This window comes from Ranitomeya variabilis, chromosome 8, assembly GCF_051348905.1.
Source record: "Ranitomeya variabilis isolate aRanVar5 chromosome 8, aRanVar5.hap1, whole genome shotgun sequence".
NCBI classification, from domain to species: Eukaryota; Metazoa; Chordata; class Amphibia; order Anura; family Dendrobatidae; genus Ranitomeya; species Ranitomeya variabilis.
Genome location: NC_135239.1, coordinates 174,436,206 through 174,460,732, shown reverse-complemented (window position 1 = coordinate 174,460,732; position 24,527 = coordinate 174,436,206). Strand labels below are relative to the sequence as shown.

General features: G+C 44.7%; 1 protein-coding gene across 2 annotated transcripts in view; it reads left to right on the top strand.

Moving 5' to 3' along the window:
- The first annotated feature begins 12,451 nt into the window (after nucleotides 1-12,451).
- HDAC11 (histone deacetylase 11) overlaps nucleotides 12,452-24,527 on the top strand; it is a 49,652-nt gene continuing 37,576 nt past the window's right edge. For both annotated transcript variants that reach the window (XR_013218338.1, XM_077276005.1), the window contains exons 1-2: nucleotides 12,452-12,551; nucleotides 15,004-15,152. Coding sequence is in view for 1 of the 2 variants with exons in the window: in XM_077276005.1 (XP_077132120.1) it covers nucleotides 12,550-12,551; nucleotides 15,004-15,152 (151 nt within the window). In the remaining variant the exon portion in view is untranslated. The remainder of the gene's footprint in view (nucleotides 12,552-15,003; nucleotides 15,153-24,527) is intronic.

Below are 24,527 nucleotides of genomic sequence, written 5' to 3'. Positions count from 1 at the left end.
GCAGATCCGCACTGTGATGTACAGTATAATGTTATTCAATGGCAAAAAAAAAAAAGCTGTGCAGATGGTGCTGAAAAATCAGTGCGGAATTGCTGCGGATTTCAAAGAAGTGCATGTCACTTCTTTTGTGCGGATCTGCAGCGTTTCTGCACCCCTCCATGTTAAAATTCTGCAGTGGCAAAATCCGCACAAAATCCGCATCAATTCCGCATAAAAACCGCGGTAAATCCGCGGCTGCGGATTCTGCCAAGAGATGCGGATTTTGTGCAGAAAATTCTGCACCTCTTTTCCTACGTGTGCACATACCCCAAGTGTCACATGTCTGTCAGTGTATACACTTTACCTTTTCTGAAAGGCCACAGACGCTGAAATACCATTAACAAGAAGCACCACTAACCAAACACCATGAAGACCAAGGAGATCTCCAAAGAAGTCAGGAACAGAGTTGTTGAGAAGTACAAGTCAGGGTTGGGTTATAAAAAAATATCCCAATCTTTGATGATCCCCCCGAAGCACCCTCATATCCATTATGATCAAATGGGAAGAACATGATACCACAAGAAACCTGCCAAGATATGGCCGCCCACCAAAACTCTCAGCCCAACCAAGGAGGGAATTAATCAGAGAGGCAGCACAGAGACTAAACGTAACCCTGAAGGAGCAGCAGAGTTCTCAATCAGAGACTGGAGGATCTGTCCATATGACCAAATAAGCTGTACACTTCAGAAAGGTGGCCGTTATGGAAGAGAGGGCAGAAAAAAGCCTTTACTTACACACAAAAATTGTAAGGCTAGTTTTGAGCTTGCCAAAAGATGTTTGAGACTCAAATGAATGGATCGAGGTGCTGGGTTCAGATGAGACCAAAATTGAACTTTTTGGCCAGCAAGGTAAACGCTATGTCTGGCACCAAATCAACATAGCTCATCACCCCAAGAACTCCATCCCCACAGTGAAACGTGGTGTTTTACGGCAGCATGGACAGGGAAAATGGACCGAGTCGAGGGAATGATGGATGGAGTGAAATTCGGGGATATTTTTTTTAGCAAAACCAGTTTCAGTCTGGCAGTGATTTGAAGTATAGTGTAGTATATCGTGGCACAGCTGTAGAGGTGCACAAAGAAGGTTCCCAAACCAGTAACCATATATGAAATAAACTTTGGCACTCAACTTATGATGATGTGAAATTTTAATGGCAGCCACTTGTACAAACGTTTCGGTCAGACATATTGACCTTCTTCAGTGTACTGGTCTCTTAGAGACACTATTCGTGTGTGGCCTGAGATCAGATTGCGGTCCTATATGTGGATCCCAACAGCACAAGCTAGTGTAATCTCCAGGAGTATGAAGGAACCAAGACTGCGCATAAGATAACTGACGAGGTACATGTGACCCAAGAGCACAGGCTAGTGTAGTCTCCAGGAATATAAACCTGTATACGAGTAAGCAGCATGGATCCAAAGAATGGACCAAACTTTGGAGTCCCTTGTCGGGAGAGGCAGAGGTGTAAACATAGAACGCGGTGTCAGTGATTTGAGACTGGGACAGAGGTTCACCTTCCAATAAGACAATGACCCAAAGCTAAAGCAACACTCGAGTGGTTTAAGGGGAAACATGTAAATGTTTTGGAGTGGCCTAGTCAACGCCCAGACCTTAATCCGATTAAGAATCTGTGGTCAGACTTGAAGATTGCTGTTCACCAGAGGAAACCTTCTAACTGGAAGGAGCTGGAGCAGTTTTGCCTTGAGGAATGGGCAAAAATCCCAGAGGCTGGATGTGGAATGCCCCTAGAGACTGATGCTAAGTGACTTGCAGCTGTAATTGCCGCAAAAGGAGGCTCTACAAAGTACTGACTTTAGGGGGGTGCATAGTTATGCACACTGAAGTTTTCAGTTATTTTGTCCTAGTGGTTATTTACCTCACAAAAGAAAAACAAATGTTCACAACTGTAGGAATATTCTTTACATGAACTGATGCAAACCCTCAAGAAAAAATTGTGAAATTATATGTTGTGAGGTAGCAAATTACGAAAAATGCCAAGGGGGAAGTGAACTTTTGCAAGCCACTGTGTGTGTATGTGTGTGTGTATATATATATATATATATATATATACATATATATATATATATATATATATATATATATATATTATTTTTTTTGTTTAAAATGAGTCAGAAATAGCAATGTGTACGACCAACTAATATACTTCTTTTACTATAGGTGCCCAGATCTGCAGATATCATCCGGTTTGCCAACTCGTCTTCTATCCTTGTTCTCAGCAATGGACAGTGTTTCCTGTGTCAGAAAGTAACTGGTTCTGTTTGTGAAGGGGACTGGCTTCTTGCTAATTTCGACAGCTAATCTAGCTCATTTTATGTGTATGCATTGGCCTCCAGAAGGGGGCTGGCTTAGCTGTTCAAGTTCTTACCATTTCCTTGCTGTTGTTGTTTTTTTTTTGTCAACAACTGATACAGATGATTTTATTTTCTGCACCATTCTCAACTTATTTTTCCAACTATTGTGTATGAAAAACCTAGAAAATGTGCACTTTTGGAATCCTGGACACATTTTTTTTAATCTCTTAGTGACTAGGTCACATTTTTCAAACCTGACATGAGTCAGGATCATATATCTAAATGGTTAATGAATATGTAGCTAGTAAATGTAGCGTTTCTCCATTGGTTGCTCTGGCATTTCAATTACATGCTATTATCACTAGTTTATTACCTTTTGTGGACTTCCAATCAATGGAGAAACGCTACATTTTGCTACATATTCATTAACCATTTAGATGAATGATCTTTGCTGGCCTAGTATGTATTCTTATTTGTTCTCATCTTGTTAACTTATATACAACTATGTTTACAATCGGCACCATTCCTCACATAGCCTTTATTTACTCTATTTTTCTCATCATCTGTATAACGCAACAGTATCAATTATTTCCCAGTAGTAATAACTCCGGAATGTTTCTTCATATCCTAGTAAATTTGAGATTGTTGATTCGTGACTCATTATGTTTTATGATAATGGTAAATTTTGTTCTATATGTTTTACGTGGTGACCAGAAAAATGCCCACAGGAAAATTGCCCACAGGAAAATTGCCCACATGGAAAATTGCCCACACGGAAAATTGCCCACACGGAAAATTGCCAATTGCAGTATCACAAAGTTTCAGATCCATGATATTTGAGGTGCAAGGTGAAGAATGCCCACAGAAAATTGCCCACAGGCTGAATTATAGGTTAAATGCTCTGTAGGACAGGGGGATATTATATGCATGTATACGTGAGATGCTCTGCAGGGCAGACGAATAATATATAATTATAGGCGAGATGCTCTGCAGGATAGAGAATAGCAAAGAGATATAGGTTAAATGCTCTGCAGGGCAGGGGCATATTATGCAGGTATACGTGAGATGCTCTGCAGGGCAGAAGAATAATATAGAATTATAGGTTAAATGCTCTGCAGGACAGGGGGATAGTATGCAGGTATACGTGAGATGCTCTGCAGAACAGAGAATAGTATAGAATTATAGGTGAGATGCTCTGCAGCACGGAAGAATGTCGGCGAAAATTGCCCACATAAAAAACTACCGACAAGTTTATTAAGAACAGTTTATTAAGGAGTTCTAATAACAATAATAACTTAAGTTCATTAAACAATCATTGCACACCTGCAAATAATTAGCTGCTGGGTGATTGTCCATGACTTCCATGGGCTCCATTGAAATACAATACAGCACAACACAGGCAGCAAAGAAAATGCAGAATGGATTTCAACAAAGGTCTCTGGGCCCAGTTTTCAGGTTCGGTTCACTCATCCCTAGTCCCAGAGTACAGATTCTGTTCTTAGGAGTTGTCATTCCACTGTGCTAACAATAATTCTACTCTCATTGTGGTGTGTCTGAGCCTAGAGACCCTTAGTCCACTCTCATTGTGGGGTTTCTGGGCTTAGAGACCCTTATTCAAATCCACTCTGCAGTTCCTTCTATCCTATGCCTGCCTGCACCTGCAGTATATGTGTATGATACATAACTAGGTAGGGTCTGTTCACGCTTACTCTTGGTAGCCGTAAGTGGACAGGGAAGGAAGTGCAGGTGCCAGATTCACTGCCACTGAAGTCAATGGGAGAGCGGAGCTGCTATGGCACTTCCGCTCCTCTGACAGATTCTGACAGAATCTCACCTTTCTGCGGTGCCTTCTGGGCTTCCAGGACCGTCTATGGCTACGTTCACATTTGCGGTCAGCGCCGCAGCGTCGGGCGCCGCAGCGGCGCCGCATGCGTCATGCGCCCCTATATTTAACATGGGGGCGCATGGACATGCGTTGTGCTGCGTTTTGCGCTGCATGGCCGCAAGCGTTGGACGCAAGAAACGCTTCAAGTTGCATTTTTTTTGCGTCCAACTTTCGGTCAAAAAGGACGCATGCGGCGCAAAACGCAGCGTTTTAGCGTGCGTTTTGCCGCGTTTTTGTTTGCGTTGTGCGCTGCGGCGCCGACGCTGCGGCGCACAATGCAAATGTGAACGTAGCCTATCTCAGCCAGCAGCACCCTGCTTTTGGTGGGCTCCCACTGAGATGATAATGTATTAGATCTGACCTGCAGTCCCATGTAACTCCACAGATAATAGAGTGATTCTTTTGTGGGTACTGATAGCAGTGATGGCTCCTCTGGATCATACTGCTGCTGTTTCTGCATGTGCTGCTCTGGGCTGGTGGGAGGAGTAAGGCAGAATCAGTGAGAGAGGAGAGCAGACTAGATCTATCTATTGCTGATAATGACAGACTACTACAAACCGCAGATCTTCAGTATGTTTGCAGTTTTGCACTAGGTCAGCTGTAAATCACAAGTTGATCACATATAATGGGAACATTCTCACCTTTCACCTGAACTATCATAGATCTGAAACTTTGTGATGCTGCAATTGGCAATTTTCTGTCATGAATCCCAATGGCTAGGGATAGCACAGGACAAGCAAGGTACAAATATATAACGGACGAGTTCTAGGGTGATGGAACCTGGGCTGACCGCTGCCCTACGCCTGACAAACGCAACTAGAGATAGCCAGGGAGCGTGCCTACGTTGGTTCTAGACGCCACGCACCAGCCTAAGAGCTAACTAGTACTGCAGAGAAAAATAAGACCTCACTTGCCTCCAGAGGGATGAACCCCAAAAGGTATAGTTGCCCCCCACATGTATTGACGGTGAAATGAGAGGAAGGCACACACATAGAGATGATATATATAGGTTTAGCAAATTGAGGCCCGCTGTAAACTAGAAAGCAGAACGATACAAAAGGGGTCTGAGCGGTCAGCAAAAAACCCTAATCAAAAAACCATCCTGAGATTACAAGAACCCATGTGCCAACTCATGGCACATGGGGAGAACCTCAGTCCACTAGAGCTACCAGCTAGCATAGAGACATAATAAGCAAGCTGGACAAAAAAACAAACAACTGAAAATCAGCACTTAGCTTATCCTGAAAGATCTAGGAGCAGGTAGGCAGGAACAAAACAGAGCACATCTGAATACATTGATAGCCGGCAAGGGAATGACAGAAAGGCCAGGTAAAATAGGAAACACCCAGCCTCTGATGGACAGGTGGAAACCAAAGGCCGCAACCCACCAAAGTCACCCAGTACCAGCAGTAACCACCAGAGGGAGCCCACAAACAGAATCCACAACAGTACCCCCCCCTTGAGGGGTCACCGAACCCTCACGAGAACCCCCAGGGCGATCAGGGTGAGCTCTATGGAAGGCGCGGACCAAATCAGTCGCATGAACATCGGAGGCGACCACCCAGGAATTATCCTCCTGACCATAACCCTTCCACTTAACCAAATACTGGAGTTTACGTCTGGAAACACGAGAATCCAAGATCTTCTCAACAACATACTCCAATTCTCCCTCCACCAGCACCGGAGCAGGAGGCTCAACCGAAGGAACAACGGGCACCTCATACCTCCGCAACAACGACCGATGGAACACATTATGAATAGCAAACGATGCTGGGAGATCCAAACGAAAAGATACAGGGTTAAGAATCTCCGAGATCCTATAAGGACCGATGAACCGAGGCTTGAACTTAGGAGAAGAGACCTTCATAGGGACAAAACGAGAAGACAACCACACCAAATCCCCAACAAGAAGTCGGGGACCCACGCGGCGACGGCGATTAGCAAACTGCTGAGTCTTCTCCTGAGATAACTTCAAATTGTCCACCACCTGATTCCAAATCTGATGTAGCCTGTCCACCACCACGTCCACTCCAGGACAATCCGAAGACTCCACCTGACCAGAGGAAAAACGAGGATGAAACCCCGAATTACAAAAAAAAGGAGAGACCAACGTGGCAGAACTAGCCCGATTATTAAGAGCAAATTCGGCCAGTGGCAAAAAAGCAACCCAGTCATCTTGATCAGCAGAAACAAAACACCTCAAATAAGTTTCCAAGGTCTGATTAGTTCGCTCCGTCTGGCCATTCGTCTGAGGATGGAATGCAGACGAGAAAGACAAATCAATGCCCATCTTGGCACAAAACGTCCGCCAAAATCTAGACACAAACTGGGATCCCCTGTCAGAAACGATATTCTCCGGAATCCCATGCAAACGAACCACGTTCTGAAAAAATAAAGGGACCAACTCAGAAGAGGAAGGCAACTTAGGCAAGGGCACCAAATGAACCATCTTAGAAAAGCGGTCACACACAACCCAGATAACGGACATTTTCTGTGAAACCGGGAGATCAGAAATAAAATCCATGGAAATGTGCGTCCAAGGCCTCTTCGGGATGGGCAAGGATAACAACAACCCACTGGCCCGAGAACAGCAAGGCTTAGCTCGAGCACACACTTCACAAGACTGCACAAAGGTACGCACATCCCTAGACAAGGAAGGCCACCAAAAAGACCTAGCCACCAAGTCTCTAGTACCAAATATTCCAGGATGACCAGCCAACACAGAAGAATGGACCTCGGAGATGACTCTACTGGTCCAATCATCCGGAACAAACAGTCTTTCTGGTGGACAACGATCCGGTTTATCCACCTGAAACTCCTGCAATGCACGTCGCAAGTCTGGGGATACGGCGGACAATATTACCCCATCCCTAAGGATACCAGTAGGCCCAGAGTCTCCAGGAGAGTCAGGCACAAAACTCCTGGAAAGAGCATCTGCCTTCACATTCTTTGAACCTGGCAGGTATGAAACCACGAAATTGAAACGAGAAAAAAACAACGACCAACGAGCCTGTCTAGGATTCAAACGCCTGGCAGACTCAAGGTAAATGAGATTCTTGTGATCAGTCAAGACCACCACACGATGTTTAGCACCCTCAAGCCAATGACGCCACTCCTCAAATGCCCACTTCATGGCCAAAAGCTCCCGATTACCCACATCATAATTGCGCTCGGCGGGCGAGAATTTTCTAGAGAAGAATGCACATGGCTTCATCACCGAGCCATTAGAACTTCTCTGTGACAAAACCGCCCCCGCTCCAATCTCGGAAGCATCAACCTCAACCTGAAAAGGAAGTGAAACATCTGGTTGACACAACACAGGAGCAGAAGAAAACCGGCGCTTAAGTTCCTGAAAGGCCCCCACGGCCGCAGGAGACCAATCAGCAACATCAGCACCCTTTTTAGTCAAATCAGTCAAAGGTTTAACAATACTGGAAAAATTAGCAATGAACCGACGATAAAAATTAGCAAACCCCAAGAACTTCTGTAGGCTCTTAACAGATGTAGGTTGTGTCCAGTCACAAATTGCCTGAACCTTGACGGGATCCATCTCAATAGTAGAAGGAGAAAAAATGTACCCCAAAAAAGAAATCTTCTGGACTCCGAAGAGACACTTTGAGCCCTTCACAAACAGAGAGTTGGCCCGCAGAACCTGAAACACCTTCCTGACCTGTAGAACATGAGACTCCCAGTCATCAGAAAACACCAAAATATAATCCAAATACACAATCATAAACTTATCCAGATATTCACGGAAAATATTGTGCATAAAGGACTGAAAGACTGACGGAGCATTGGAGAGTCCAAAAGGCATTACCAAATACTCAAAATCGCCCTCAGGCGTATTAAATGCGGTTTTCCACTCATCACCCTGTTTTATCCGCACCAGATTATACGCACCGCGAAGATCTATCTTAGTGAACCACCTAGCCCCCTTAGTGCGAGCAAACAAATCAGTCAATAATGGCAATGGATACTGATATTTGACTGTAATCTTATTCAGAAGGCGATAATCTATACAGGGCCTCAGGGAACCATCTTTTTTTGCCACGAAAAAAAAACCTGCTCCCAGAGGGGACGAAGATGGACGAATATGTCCCTTTTCCAAGGACTCCTTAATATAATTCCGCATAGTAGTATGCTCTGGCAGTGACAGATTAAATAAACGACCCTTAGGGAACTTACTGCCAGGAATCTTCTATAGCACAGTCACAATCTCTATGAGGAGGGAGCGAATTGAGCTTAGGCTCCTCAAAAACATCCCTATAGTCAGACAAAAACTCAGGGATCTCAGAAGGAGTAGATGAAGCGATTGAAATCGGAGGTGCATCATCATGAACCCCCTGACATCCCCAGCTTAACACAGACATTGTTTTCCAGTCCAGGACAGGATTATGAGTTTGTAACCATGGCAGACCCAGCACTAGTACATCATGTAAATTATACAATACAAGGAAGCGAATCACCTCCTGATGAACGGGAGTCATGCGCTTGGTCACTTGTGTCCAATACTGCGGTTTATTCATAGCCAATGGTGTAGAGTCAATTCCCTTCAGAGGAATAGGAACTTCCAGAGGCTCCAGACTAAAACCGCAGCGTTTAGCAAATGACCAATCCATAAGACTCAGGGCAGCGCCCGAATCCACATAGGCATCAACGGAAATGGAAGACAGTGAAAAAATCAGAGTCACAGACAAAATGAACTTAGGCTGCAGAGTACCAATGGCAAAAGATTTATCAAGCTTTTTTGTGCGTTTAGAGCATGCTGATATAACATGAGCTGAATCACCACAATAAAAACACAATCCATTTTTCCGCCTATAATTTTGCCGTTCACTTCTGGACTGAATACTATCACATTGCATAGTCTCAGGTGCCTGTTCAGAAGACACCGCCAACTGGTGCACGGGTTTGCGCTCCCGTAAACGCCGATCAATCTGAATGGCCATAGCCATAGACTCATTCAGACCTGTAGGCGTAGGGAACCCCACCATAATATCCTTAATGGCCTCAGAAAGACCATTTCTGAAGTTTGCAGCCAGGGCGCACTCATTCCACTGAGTAAGCACCGACCATTTCCGAAATTTTTGACAATATATTTCCGCTTCATCATGCCCCTGAGAGAGGGCTAACAAAGCCTTTTCAGCCTGAATCTCCAGGTTGGGTTCCTCATAGAGCAATCCCAATGCCAGAAAAAACGCATCCACACTGAGCAATGCAGGATCCCCTGGTGCCAATGCAAATGCCCAATTCTGAGGGTCGCCCCGCAGGAAAGATATTACAATCCTGACCTGTTGAGCAGGGTCTCCAGAGGAGCGAGATTTTAAAGAAAGAAACAATTTACAATTGTTCCTGAAATTCAGGAAGGTAGATCTATCTCCAGAGAAGAACTCTGGTATAGGAATTCTAGGTTAAGACATGGGAGTGTGAACAACAAAATCCTGTATGTTTTGAACTTTTGCCGCGAGATTACTCAGGCTGGAAGCCAAACTCTGGACATCCATGTTAAACAGCTAAGATCAGAGCCATTCAAGGGTTAAGAGGAGGTAAGAAGCAGCTAGACAGCAATTAAGGGCTAGGCAGCAAAACTCTGAAGGGAAAGAAAAAAAAAAAAAAAAAAAAAATTTCCCTTAAACACTTGTTTTTTCTCCTGTTTCAGCCCTAACAAATAACACTTTGTGGGCCGGCTATACTGTCATGAATCCCAATGGCTAGGGATAGCACAGGACAAGCAAGGTACAAATATATAACGGACGAGCTCTAGGGTGATGGAACCTGGGCTGACCGCTGCCCTACGCCTGACAAACGCAACTAGAGATAGCCAGGGAGCGTGCCTACGTTGGTTCTAGACGCCACGCACCAGCCTAAGAGCTAACTAGTACTGCAGAGAAAAATAAAGACCTCACTTGCCTCCAGAGGGATGAACCCCAAAAGGTATAGTTGCCCCCCACATGTATTGACGGTGAAATGAGAGGAAGGCACACACATAGAGATGATATATATAGGTTTAGCAAATTGAGGCCCGCTGTAAACTAGAAAGCAGAACGATACAAAAGGGGTCTGAGCGGTCAGCAAAAAACCCTAATCAAAAAACCATCCTGAGATTACAAGAACCCATGTGCCAACTCATGGCACATGGGGAGAACCTCAGTCCACTAGAGCTACCAGCTAGCATAGAGACATAATAAGCAAGCTGGACAAAAAAACAAACAACTGAAAATCAGCACTTAGCTTATCCTGAAAGATCTAGGAGCAGGTAGGCAGGAACAAAACAGAGCACATCTGAATACATTGATAGCCGGCAAGGGAATGACAGAAAGGCCAGGTAAAATAGGAAACACCCAGCCTCTGATGGACAGGTGGAAACCAAAGGCCGCAACCCACCAAAGTCACCCAGTACCAGCAGTAACCACCAGAGGGAGCCCACAAACAGAATCCACAACAATTTTCCATGTGGGCAATTTTCTGTGTGGGCAATTTTCCTGTGAGCATTTTTCAGGGATCCATTTTTTGCTGACGAGATCTCTGCGCCTTTGTTTTCCAGATCAGCAAGTCCCAATTGTTAGACCCTTCTCAATCATAATGTTATGGCATCATTTTTAACTCCTTCATGACCTTAGACGTATCTATACTTCCAGGTTGGGAAGTACTTCCCGACCTTGAATGCATGGATAAGTCAAAGCAATTTTACGCCAGGAGCTGTGCGCTCTTTTTCCAGCGGGTGTTCAACTGACATGACAACTGACACCCGACACTCACTGCCAGGACCGGTGCCCACACTGATCCCAGCAGTTTATCCCCGATATCAATCGCAGCATTTAGAAGAGAGGGAGAGGACTCCCTCTCTCCTCCGATTGGCAGCCTTGCGACGTCTTAGCAAGGGACCTATTGTTGCCATGATGACCCAATGTCATCTTGACAACATCCGGATCACCAAGGCTTGCAAGCCAGTTAGATCATGGGCAGTGCATGGTCTCACTAGCTGATGTCAGTGCAGCTCTGACAGGTATAAAGCATAGCAATATGCTTACAATAAAAATGTAATTTATTCTTTCTTCACCGCTCAGTGGTATAAAACTCTGAGGCACATGTGGTGTCAATATGATCACTGCACCCCTAGATGAATTAGTTGGGGGATGTAGTTTGTAAAATGAATTCACATATAGGGGGTTTGTGTTGTTCTGGCACCTCAGGGGCTCTGCCAATGTGATATGGCACCCTCAAACCATTCCAGCAAACTCTGAACTCCAATATGGTGCCTCTTCCCTTCTGAGCTGTGCTCTGTGCCTCAAAAGTAGTTTCCCCCCACATATGGGGCATCGGTGTACTAGGGAGAAATTGCACAACAAATTGTATGGTGCAATTTCTCCTGTTACCCTTATGAAAATCCAAAATGTGGGGCTAAAATAACATTTTTGTGGGGTAAATGTGATTTTTGTTTTTAAATTTTCACGGCTCAACGTTATAAACTTCTGTGAAGCATCTGGGGATCAAAGTGTTCACCACAGATATAAATACATTCCTTGAGGGATCTAGTTTCCAAAATGGTGTCACTTGTTGGGTTTTTTCACTGTTTAGGCACATCAGGGGCTCTCCAAACTTGACATGGTGTTCACTAATAGTTCCAGCAAATTTGGAATTCAAAATTCACTTTCTAAGGTGGGTTTTAGAGCAGATCTGCCTGAAGCAGACATCGTGTGAGTATAGCTTCTTTTTTTTTTTACACTTTTATCCCTCTTTTTTTTAAACAAGTTGGAAAATTTGTTTAGCTCATGATGGATAATTTAACTGTTAGCTTGTCAGGAGCCTAGAAAGGTTGGGTGAAAATCCCTTGGAGACTCTAGCAGAGAAAGTTGGTGGTGGCCCCCGGTGCAATGGCACTATCCAGAGCTCCATAGAGCCCATGTCCAGAGGTGCAACTTGAAGCTCGTGGACCCCAATTCAAAATCTCCAACAGGGCCCCCAACTATCATGTGTCTCTAATAGTGTGGGACTTCTTATATGGACCCAATGAACGACTTGACCCCATTCGGTCTGCAAAGCCGGGTGCGAATGCAGCCCCTGCCTCTTTGCAAATGCACATATGGTGTGTCCGCCCCGTTCGGAGGCTATAGTGGCCATCTTGCCTCTTGTACATAGGCCGGCAGCGTGCTCAACCGCAGAACACTCGAAGCTCTCACATTTCCTGCAGCTCAGAGTTCTCTTTCGATATGTGTAGCACATTTCATGACGTCACAATGACAAGTGCATAACCCTGCCTTCTCGTGACGTCATGTGCTGGAGGAGGAAACCAGCCCCACAGAAGGAAACAACATGTGAGTAATCAGAGAGGGGGGAGATGTTACATGGAGGGCGAGCAGGCGGCCTGTCAGTGTATGGATAGACAGGGGCATGCAGCTGCTGCTCCACATATAGGCAGGATGGGAGGGAGGCAAGCTGCCTGGGTAACAATAGGAAGGCTGGGGCTGAATGCAGGTTACTGGGGATCTGCAGAAAGGGAGAGGGCTGCAGATTTCTGGGATCTGCCTATACAGTAATGGTATGGATGTTCTGGGCATAGGAAGGCAGAGACTGAGTTTGCTGGTCAAGAAATGCAAGCATTTAGGCCGGCCAGACGTTATATAAGGGGATGTGGTACACTGGAGTACGGAGATGGAGAATGCATGACCGCCAGCATACTTAATAAGGCCTCATTCAGACGTCCGTGTTGTATTGATACAGGAAAGATATATATCTTGGTACCGTGTTAGCCAGTAGATAAAAAAATGTTTAGAATTGAGAGTCCTCAGGTATCAACCACTGAGGACTCTCAATTCTAAACGTGTTGTATTGGTATTTTTCATGGATAGAATATGTAGCCAGCCATTAAACTTCATTCACATGCACGAGTGTCCACACAAAGAAAATAAACAACAAAGGTCTAATTCTGATCCGAGTCATCGTCAAACTCGCTAATGCAAGTCTGCAGATCTGTGGAAAAACTGGGACAGGACAATGATCACATCCTTCTTGCATCTGAGTCCTGTCCATTTTTCACTGACTGCTAGAAGATCGAGAAAACTCGCGGGCAGCGTCCTCTCTCCTCCTGTACCAGTCGTGACTTTTATTGTTTAAGGTTACTGTACTCGTTTTTATTATGTATATCCCTCCTCACATGTAAGCGCCATGAAATAAATGGTGCTATAATAATGAATAATGATAATGATAATAGTTGTTGGGTTTGGGGTTTTTTTTGCATATGAGAAAAACCAAACCTAGGTGACCGCGACAAACAAGTTGCAAAAAGTCCAGAAGCATTTTGTGGTTGCAGCCCTGTCTCATAGTGATCTATGGCCACATGACTTGTGTCACAGGCAAAAGTTGTCATCGTCTAGACCTAGGGTTAATGAGACAAGGGGGAAAAAATGGTAAATAGGTGTCCAAGTAAAATTCTGTTCCATGATGCAGGAAATGTAGAACTTGGCGCTCAGAAGGATAACGGATTTTATCTTTATTTGTGATTGAAATCCAAAATCAAAAACTTTGGTCCAAACAATAGACCTTCATCAGTAACATAGGTTGTGGGAAACAAATGTAAAGACACTTGGCGCAATGGCATAGATGCGGTATCCACCGCTGCTGGACGCAGAGAAGCGCTTGATTTTGGACTACAGTCACAAGTAGTGATATAATCAATTAAGTGCCAAGTTCTACACTTGTTACAGTCTTCAGGGTCTGATGGAGAAAAATGCGCCAAATTCATCAGATGTTGTGCACCTTCTAAAAATTTGTTGCATTTTTCTGCTCCCAGTTGCGCAGAAATTCTCACCTTTTCTACTCCAGTTGTTATGACCCCAATGGCGAGGGTCTCAGAGGCACTAGTAAGTCTGCAAAATACAAAAATCCAGCTCATAGGGCAGTGGTAACTGGATTGACCATATATCTAATCCTAACGCCAACACTAGAAGTAGCCGGGGATCATGCCTACGTTGATCGCTAGATGACTCGCGCCAGCCGGAGAATCTAACTACCCCTAGAAGAGGAAAACAAAGACCTCTCTTGCCTCCAGAGAAAGGGACCCCAAAGTTGGATACAAGCCCCCCACAAATAATAACGGTGAGGTAAGAGGAAATGACAAACACAGAAATGAACTAGGATTAGCAAAGAGAGGCCCGCTTCACTAATAGCAGAATATAGAAAGATAACTTATATGGTCAACAAAAACCCTAACAAAATCCACGCTGGAAATTCAAGAACCCCCGAACCGACTAACGGTCCGGGGGGAGAACGCCAGCCCCCTAGAGCTTCCAGCAAAGTCAGGAACAGTTTAGGACAAGCTGGACAAAAATGCAATCAAAACAAATAGCAAAAAAGCAAAGAAGCAGACTTAGCTTGATCTAGCAGGAACCAGGATCAGTAGACAAGAGCACAGCAGATTAGCTCTGATTACTACGTTGCCAGGCATTGAACTGAAGGTCCAGGGAGCTTATATAGCAACACCCCTGAACTAACGACCCAGGTGAGAATACAAGGGATGACAGAAAAACCCAGAGTCAAATAACTAGTAACCACTAGAGGGAGCCAAAAAGCAAATTCACAACACCAGTTTTCTCTCTAAAAGCACTTGATGAATTCTCCATTTCATTTCAGACGATTTGTTCAAGTGCAGTCATGGCGAGATACAGTTTAATGACTTACCTACTTTTTATAGGAAGCAGAGTAAAGCCACCGAGAAAAATACTAATGTAATGTAATTAATGTAATGAAATGCGTGGATGTGTTTCCTAGGCCTCATGATACTAGACTGTATGAGGACATCCCTGCAAGTCTCTGGCCAATTGTGTATTCTACCGATTATAACATCACATTTATTGGACTGGAGAAGCTTCATCCGTTTGACGCCGGCAAATGGGGAAAAATCATCAACTTTCTCAGGGGTAATTATTTAGTTTACTGCGCGCCATCTCGGTCCATGGTCCAGGTCTGTGCTGTGTAAAAACTTAACGGAGCTGCAATGTACGGCTGCATTCAGTGTGTAGTGTCCGCTGCCAGGCGCTGCAGAACAACTTGCTGTGCTTCAGTACTAGGCAGCGGCTGCTACACACTGAATAAAGCTGCTCCGTGCACAGTCAGTTGGTGGTAATGCCAAGTGTCATATTGCTGACATATCCTATTATTACCATTTTTCATCAAAATGTTGTGACCGGGCAACCCACTTTAATGTTGGATGTGTTGGTCTAAACTGATTCACCTGTATTGGAAGCTACACTGTGTGCAGAATTATTAGGCAAGTTGTATTTTGATCACATGATACTTTTTATACATGTTGTCCTACTCCAAGCTGTTCAGGCTTGAGAGCCAACTACCAATTAAGTAAATCAGGTGATGTGCATCTCTGTAATGAGGAGGGGTGTTGTCTCATGACATCAAAACCCTATATAAGGTGTGCTTAAAGGGAACCTGTCACCACCAAAATCGAGGATGAGCTAAGCCCACCAGCATCAGGGGCTTATCTACAGCATTCTGGAATGCTGTAGATAAGACCCCGATGTATCCTGAAAGATGAGAAAAAGAGGTTAGATTATACTGACCTGGGGGGCGGTCCGGTCCGATGGGCGTCACGGTCCGGTCCGGGGCCTCCCATCTTCTTGCGATGACGTCCTCTTCTTGTATTCATGCTGCAGCTCTGGCGCAGGCGTACTCTACCCTGTTGAGGGCAGAGCAAAGTACTGCAGTGCGCAGGCGCCAGGAAAGGTCAGAGAGGCCCGGCGCCTGCGCACTGCAGTACTGTGCTCTGCCCTCAACAGGGAAGACAAAGTACGCCTGCGCCGGAGCCGCAGCATGAAGACAAGAAGAGGACGTCATCATATGAAGATTGGCGTCGCGGTCCAGTCCGGGGCCTCCTATCGGATTGGACCGCCCACCCAGGTGAGTATAATCTAACCTCTTTTTCTCATCTTTCAGGATACATCGGGGGCTTATCTACAGCATTCCAGAATGCTGTAGATAAGCCCCTGATGCTGGTGGGCTTAGCTCATCTTTGATTTTGGGGGTGACAGGTTCCCTTTAATTATTAGGCAACTTCCTTTCCTTTGGCAAAATAGGTCAGAAGAGAGATTTTACGGGCTCTGAAAAGTCCAAAATTGTGAGATGTCTTGCAGAGGGATGCAGCAGTCTTGAAATTGACAAACTTTTGAAGCATGATCACCGAACAATCAAGAGTTTCATGGCAAATAGCCAACAGGCTCGCAAGAAGCGTGTTGGGCAAAAAAGGCGCAAAATAACTGCACAAGAATTGAGAAAAATCAAGTGTGAAGCTGCCAAGATGCCATTTGCCGCCAGTTTTGCTATATTTCAGAGCTGCAACATTACTGGAGTAACAAAAAGCACAAGGTGTGCGACACTCAGGGACATGGCCAAGGTAAGGAAGGCTGAAAAACGACCACCTTTGAACAAGAGACATAAGATAAAACATCAAGACTGGGCCAAGAAATATCTTAAGACTGACTTTTCAAAGGTTTTATGGACTGATGAAATGAGTGACTCTTAATGGCCCAGATGGATGGGCCAGAGGCTGGATCAGTAAAGGGCAGAGAGCTCCACTCTGACTCAAGACACCAGCAAGGTGGAGGTGGGGTACTGGTATGGGCTGGTATCATCAAAGATGAACTTGTGGGACCTTTTCGGGTTGAGGATGGAGTGAAGCTCAACTCCCAGACCTACTGCCAGTTTCTGGAAAACAACATCTTCAAGCAGTGGTACAGGAAGAAGTTGGTATCGTTCAAGAAAAACATGATTTTCACGCAGGACAATGGTGCATCACATGCCTCCAACTACTCCACAGCGTGGCTGGCCAATAAAGGTCTCAAAGAAGAAAAAATAATGACATGGCTCCCTTGTTCACCTGATCTGAACCCCATAGAGAACCTGTGGTCCCTCATTAAATGTGAGATCTACAGGGAGGGAAAAGAGTCCACCTCTCGGAACAGTGTCTGGGAGGCTTTGGTGGCTGCTGCACGCAATGTTGATCGTAAACAGATCAAGCAACTGACAGAATCTATGGATGGAAGGCTGCTGAGTGTCATCATAAAGAAAGGTGGCTCTATTGGTCTCTAATTTTTGGGGGGTTTGTATTTGCATGTCAGAAATGTTTATTTCTAAATTTTGTGCAGTTATATTGGTTTACCTGGGGAAAATAAACAAGTGAGATGGGAATATATTTGGTTTTTATTAAGTTGCCTAATAATTCTGCACAGTAATAGTTACCTGCACAAACAGATATCCTCCTAATATAGCCAAATCTAAAAAAGCCCCACTCCAACTTCCAAAAACATTAAAGGGAACCTATCACCCCGTTTTTTTCGGTATGAGATAAAAATACTGTTAAATAGGGCCTGAGCTGTGCATTACAATAGTGTAGTTTGTGGACCCCGATTCCCCACCTATGCTGCCGAAATACGTTACCAAAGTAGTCATTTTCGCCTGTCAATCAGGCTGGTCAGGTCGGATGGGCGTGGCTTCTTCCCCCAGATATTGCGTAGTTTTCCGTTGGTGGCGTAGTGGTGTGCGCATGTCCAACGTCCCCAATCCTGCACGGGGGGGTGAAAATAGCAGCGATGTCCGTTATTCCATTGGTGGTCGGTGGGCGCGGCCATCTTCCTTTGGCCGCGCGTGCGCAGAAGCGGCGCTCTGCTGGCCGCGGCTTCAGGAAAATGGCCGCCGCGATCTCCATCTGCGTACGCGCGGCATCCCGCGGCCATTTTCCTGAAGCCGCGGCCAGCAGAGCGCCGCTTCTGCGCACGCGCGGCCAAAGGAAGATGGCCGCGCCCACCGACCACCAATGGAATAACGGACATCGCTGCTATTTTCACCCCCCCGTGCAGGATTGGGGACGTTGGACATGCGCACACCACTACGCCACCAACGGAAAACTACGCAATATCTGGGGGAAGAAGCCACGCCCATCCGACCTGACCAGCCTGATTGACAGGCGAAAATGACTACTTTGGTAACGTATTTCGGCAGCATAGGTGGGGAATCGGGGTCCACAAACTACACTATTGTAATGCACAGCTCAGGCCATATTTAACAGTATTTTTATCTCATACCGAAAAAAACGGGGTGATAGGTTCCCTTTAAGCTTTGATATTTATGAGTCCTTTGGGTTGATTGAGAACATAGTTGTTGATCAATAATAAAAATAATCCTCTAAAATACAACTTGCCTAATAATTCTACACATGGTGTAATAGGATCTACTGGAGTGTGTAAAACTAATTTCCAAAAATGATTTTTAACCTCAAAATAAATAGATTAACCCCTCTCTGACCTTAGACATACTATCCCGTCGAGGTGACCTGGGCCTATCTGACCCTCAACGGGATAGTACGTCATAGCGATCGGCCGCGCTCACGGGGGGAGCGCGGCCGATCGCGGCCGGGTGTCAGTTGACTATCGCAGCTGACATCCGGCTCTATGTGCCAGGAGCGGTCACGGACCGCCCCCGGCACATTAACCCCCGGCACACTGCGATCAAACATGATCGCAGTGTTCCGGCGGTATAGGGAAGCATCGCGCAGGGAGGGGGCTCCCTGCGGCCTTCCCTGAGACCCTCGGAGCAACGCGATGTGATCGCGTTGCTCCGAGCGTCTCTTACCTCCTATCCCTGCAGGCCCCGGATCCAAAATGGCTGCGGGGCTGCATCTGGGTCCTGCAGGGACTACTTCCGGGTCCAGAGCAGGCGCTGGTAAGCCTGCAACGCTGTAAGTCAGATCGCTGATCTGACAGAGTGCTGTGCAAACTGTCAGATCAGCGATCTGTGATGTCCCCCCCTGGGACAAAGTAAAAAAGTAAAAAAAAAAAATTCCACATGTGTAAAAAAAAAAAAAAAAATTCCTAAATAAAGAAAAAAAAATATTATTCCCATAAATACATTTTTTTATCTAAATAAAAAAAAAAAACAATAAAAGTACACATATTTAGTATCGCTGCGTCCGTAACGACCCAACCTATAAAACTGTCCCACTAGTTAACCCCTTTAGTGAACACCGTAAGGGAAAAAAAAAAAAAACGATGCAAAAAAACAACGCTTTATTATCATACCGCCGAACAAAAGGTGGAATAACACGCGATCAAAAAGACGGATATAAATAACCATGGTACCGCTGAAAACATCATCTTGTCCCGCAAAAAACGAACCGCAATACAGCATCATAAGCAAAAAAATAAAAAAGTTCTAGTCCTCAGAATAAAGCGATGCCAAAATAATTATTTTTTCTATAAAATAGCTTTTATCGTATAAAAGCGCCAAAACATAAAAAAAGATATAAATGAGATATCGCTGTAATCGTACAGACTCAAAGAATAAAACTGCTTTATCAATTTTACCAAACGTGGAATGGTAGAAACGCCTCCCCCAAAAGAAATTCATGAATAGCTGGTTTTTGGTCATTCTGCCTCACAAAAATCGGAATAAAAAGCGATCAAAAACTGTCACGTGTCCGAAAATGTTACCAATAAAAACGTCAACTCGTCCCGCAAAAAACAAGACCTCACATGACTCTGTGGACCAAAATATGGAAAAATTATAGGTCTCAAAATGTGGAGACGCAAAAACTTAAAAAGCGTCTTTTAGTGTGTGTCAGGACTCTGAACATTTTTTACCTCTTGTGCATTACTGCCCTTTTCCAAGATGGCATCTTTGGTCTCATGTGCACTGTGTCTTCCTGCTATAAAACTCCACCCCAGCCTTCAGTCTGTGCTAGAGTATTCTGCCTTGCATCCAGCTCCTGACCTCTGATTACTCCCTGGCTATACACCTGCTCCTGTGAACCTGTGTGGTGATCCTGCTACTCTGCTCTGAGTTCCTGCTGCATACACAAGTTTCCAGTAATCCTCCTTCATCTGCTGTTCGTGTTTACTTCCATCTGCATTTGCTGGACATGTAAGCTGTTTCTGCTTTGCAATAACCTGAGACTATTAACCAGGCCTCCCTGGTTGAGCTAAGATATGATTTGAACTGCCTATTAAGCATATCTATCTGTGCCTGGACTAAGACAAGGATTTATTCATGTCAAGTATCCTCAAGAATAACTGTGCTTCATAGACTTTCTGCTTGATTGCATTTTCCTCTGAAGTTTTCTATAGACTGCTAAGCTGCATTTATTATTTGCACCAAGTGTTGTGGACTTGAGTTTCTCTCTGCACCTGTTTGAATCACCATGTGATAATATAGACTTTACCACTTATAAAACTAAAACTGTGTCCTGTAGTTGTCTTGTTCCACGCAAAGAGTCTCCTGAGTTATCCCCTATAATTATTACAGGATACTCTAGCCTAAAAAAAAGGAGACTGCTGGAACAATGACTGCAGAAAGCAAATTAGAGCAGGTGTTTTCCATAATTAGATCACTGCAGAAAGATGTGGAAGGTCTGCAAAAGAAGTTTGGAAGCTTTGAACACAATCAACAAGTGTTTGGACAAACTTTGCAGGACTTGAGAAACCGCATGGCAGCCCAGGAAAACAAACTTGCTGGCATAGAGTCCCAGTATGAACGGGCTTTTCAGGACATAAGCACGCAAATAGTTGCACAAGTGACTTTACCCTCTGGGCAACCGCCACCAGCTGGCCCACCTAAGTTGCCCCCATTCAGATTTAATGGTGATCGCGACAAATTTCATGGCTTTGTGAATCAATGTATGCTATATTTTGAGATACAGTTCATAGGTTATATCATCTCTCCCCAGGGGCTGAACATGGAATCTGGTAAGATTCAGGCTATCCTTGACTGGCCGGTACCCAAGAACGTTAAGGAGGTCCAACGTTTTATTGGTTTTGCAAATTTCTACAGACGCTTCATTCGAAATTTTTCTGATATGGTCCGTCCCATTACTTACTTGACAAAGAAGGAAAAGCCCTTTAAGTGGTCATCACAGTCTCAAGAAGGTTTTGATCGGCTTAAGATCTGTTTCACATCAGCACCGCTGTTGATACACCCAGATCCAACACTTCCTTTCATTGTGGAGGTGGACGCTTCTAATAATGCTTTGGGGGCTATTCTCTCCCAAAGAACTGGAGAGAAGGGTCTGCTACATCCTTGTGCTTTCTTTTCCCGTAGACTAACCTCAGCAGAGAAGAATTACGATGTGGGAGACAAGGAATTGCTGGCTATTATTGCGGCTTTCAAAGAATGGAGGCATCATCTGCAAGGAGCTGCCCGACAGATCATAGTGCTAACTGACCATCGCAATCTAGAGTTCCTTAGATCCGCTAGATGTCTTTCTCCTCGTCAGGCTTGTTGGAACTTATTTTTAAATCAATTTAACTTTGTTGTCTCGTACCGTCCAGGTTCTCGTAATGGGAAGGCTGATGCTTTATCCCAAATCCATGCTGCGGATTCCGTACCTGGAGCCCCGTCCAAGACCATTCTATCTGATGCCAATTTAATCGGAGTTATCCACGATCAGGACTTGTGGAAGGAGTGCAGGGAGGCCTATGAAGGTGATGTATTTCTGGCCAACCCACCTGTGGATATTAATCTTGTCTTTAAGGGTGGCATGTGGTTCAGAGATCGATGTATCTACGTCCCGGAGGTCGTCCGTCTGCATGTCCTCAAGTTGGTACATGACTCCAAGTTGGCTGGTCACAGGGGGGTACAGAAGACACAAGAGTTCCTGAGCCGATTCTTCTGGTGGCCAACTTGCCTGAAGGATACCAAGGACTATGTTCTCTCTTGCGAGGTATGTGCCCATTACAAGACTCCTCATGTGGCACCTATGGGTCTTCTACAACCATTATCTGTTCCGTCCCGCCCTTGGGGGTCTATATCAATGGACTTTATTGTGGAGCTGCCTACATCGGGGGGCATGAATACAATCATGGTGGTAGTTTATCGCCTGACTAAAGCTGCTCATTTTGTTCCGTGCACCGGCCTCCCCTCAGCTAAAGATACAGTGAACTTGGTTATACAGAATGTCTTTCGATTGCACGGGGTTCCGGATGAGATCATCTCTGACCGTGGAGTACAGTTCACTTCAAGATTCTGGAAGTGGTTTTGCTCTGCACTCAATATTAATGTCTGTCTCTCTTCTGCTTACCATCCCCAGACAAATGGTCAGACTGGTCCAGACACTGGAACAATATCTAAGATGTTATGTCAGCCATCTCCAGGATGATTGGTTGGAGTTGTTGCCGATAGTCGAATTTTCATATAATAATTCTCAGAGCGCCTCCACTAAATTTACACCTTTCTTTGCCAATCTGGGTTATCATCCGTGTATTTTACCTAGGTCTCCAATTAATTCTCCGGTTCCGGCAGTGGAGGAAAGGCTGACTGCGATGAGACAAAATCTGGAGGTTCTGAAGGAATCCCTGACCACAGCTCAAGAACGTTATAAGAGATCGGCTGATAGATTCCGTAAACCTGCACCCATGTTCAAGGTAGGAGATTCCGTGTGGTTAGCAACTAAGAATCTGAAGTTAAACGTTCCTTCACAAAAACTTGGACAGAAATTCATTGGCCCTTTCAAGATCAACGGTATTGTGAGCTCTGTGGCCTGCCGGCTGAAGCTGCCTAGGACAATGAAGGTACACCCAGTTTTTCATGTATCTTTACTAAAGCCTGTATCTCCTAATACCTTCCAGGGACGTGTTGTGCCACCTCCGCAGCCTGTGGTGATTGATGGGCAAGAACAATTCGTGGTGGAGGAAATTATTGATTCCAGGATTCGCAGGAATCGGCTCCAATATCTGATAAGATGGCAGGGATATCCCCCTGAGGAAGACTCTTGGGAACTTGTGGAAAACATCAATGCCCAACAGAAGATTTCTCGTTTTCATCAGCGATTCCCTGAGAAACCAGGTCCAGGATCGTCCTGAGGCCGCTTCTAAGGAGGGAGTAATGTCAGGACTCTGAACATTTTTTACCTTTTGTGCATTACTGCCCTTTTCCAAGATGGCGTCTTTGGTCTCATGTGCACTGTCTTCCTGCTATAAAACTCCACCCCAGCCTTCAGTCTGTGCTAGAGTATTCTGCCTTGCATCCAGCTCCTGACCTCTGATTATTCCCTGGCTATACTGTTACCCTTGTGAAAATACAAAACTGGGGGCTAAAAATCATTTTTGTGAAAAAAATAAAAAAATTATTTTCACGGCTCTGCGTTATAAACTGTAGTGAAATACTTGGGGGATCAAAGCTCTCAAAACACATCTAGATAAGTTCCTTAGGGGGTCTACTTTCCAAAATGGTGTCACTTGTGGGGGGTTTTAATGTTTAGGCACATCAGGGGCTCTCCAAACGCGACATGGTGTCCCATCTCAATTCCAGTCAATTTTGCATTGAAAAGTAAAATGGCGCTCCTTCCCTTCCGAGCTCTGCTATGCGCCCAAACAGTGGTTTACCCCCACATATGGGGTATCGTCATACTCAGGACAAATTGCACAACAACTTTTGTGGTCTAATTTTTTCTCTTGCCCTTGGGAAAATAAAAAATTGGGGGCGAAAAGATCATTTTTGTGAAAAAATATGATTTTTTATTTTTACGGCTCTGCATTATAAACTTCTGTGAAGCACTTGGTGGGTCAAAGTGATCACCACACATCTAGATAAGTTCCTTAGGGGGTCTACTTTCCAAAATGGTGTCACTTGTGGGGGGTTTCAATGTTTAGGCACATCAGGGGCTCTCCAAACGCAACATGGCGTCCCATCTCAATTCCAGTCAATTTTGCATTGAAAAGTAAAATGGCGCTCCTTTCCTTCCGAGCTCTGCCATGCGCCCAAACAGTGGTTTACCCCCACATATGGGGTATCAGCGTACTCAGGACAAATTGTACAACAACTTTTGGGGTCCATTTTCTCCTGTTACCCTTGGTAAAATTAAACAAATTGGAGCTGAAATAAATTTTGTGTGAAAAAAAGTTAAATGTTCATTTTATTTAAACATTCCAAAAATTCCTGTGAAACACCTGAAGGGTTAATAAACTTCTTGAATGTGGTTTTGGGCACCTTGAGGGGTGCAGTTTTTAAAATAGTGTCACACTTGGTTATTTTGTATCATATAGACCCCTCAAAATGACTTCAAATGTGATGTGGTCCCCCAAAAAAATGGTGTTGTAAAAATGAGAAATTTCTGGTCAACTTTTAACCCTTATAACTCCCTAACAAAAAAAAAATTTTGGTTCCAAAATTGTGCTGATGTAAAGTAGACATGTGGGAAATGTTACTTATTAAGTATTTTGCGTGACATATCTCTGTGATTTAAGGGCATAAAAATTAAAAGTTGGAAAATTGCGAAATTTTCAAAATTTTCACCAAAT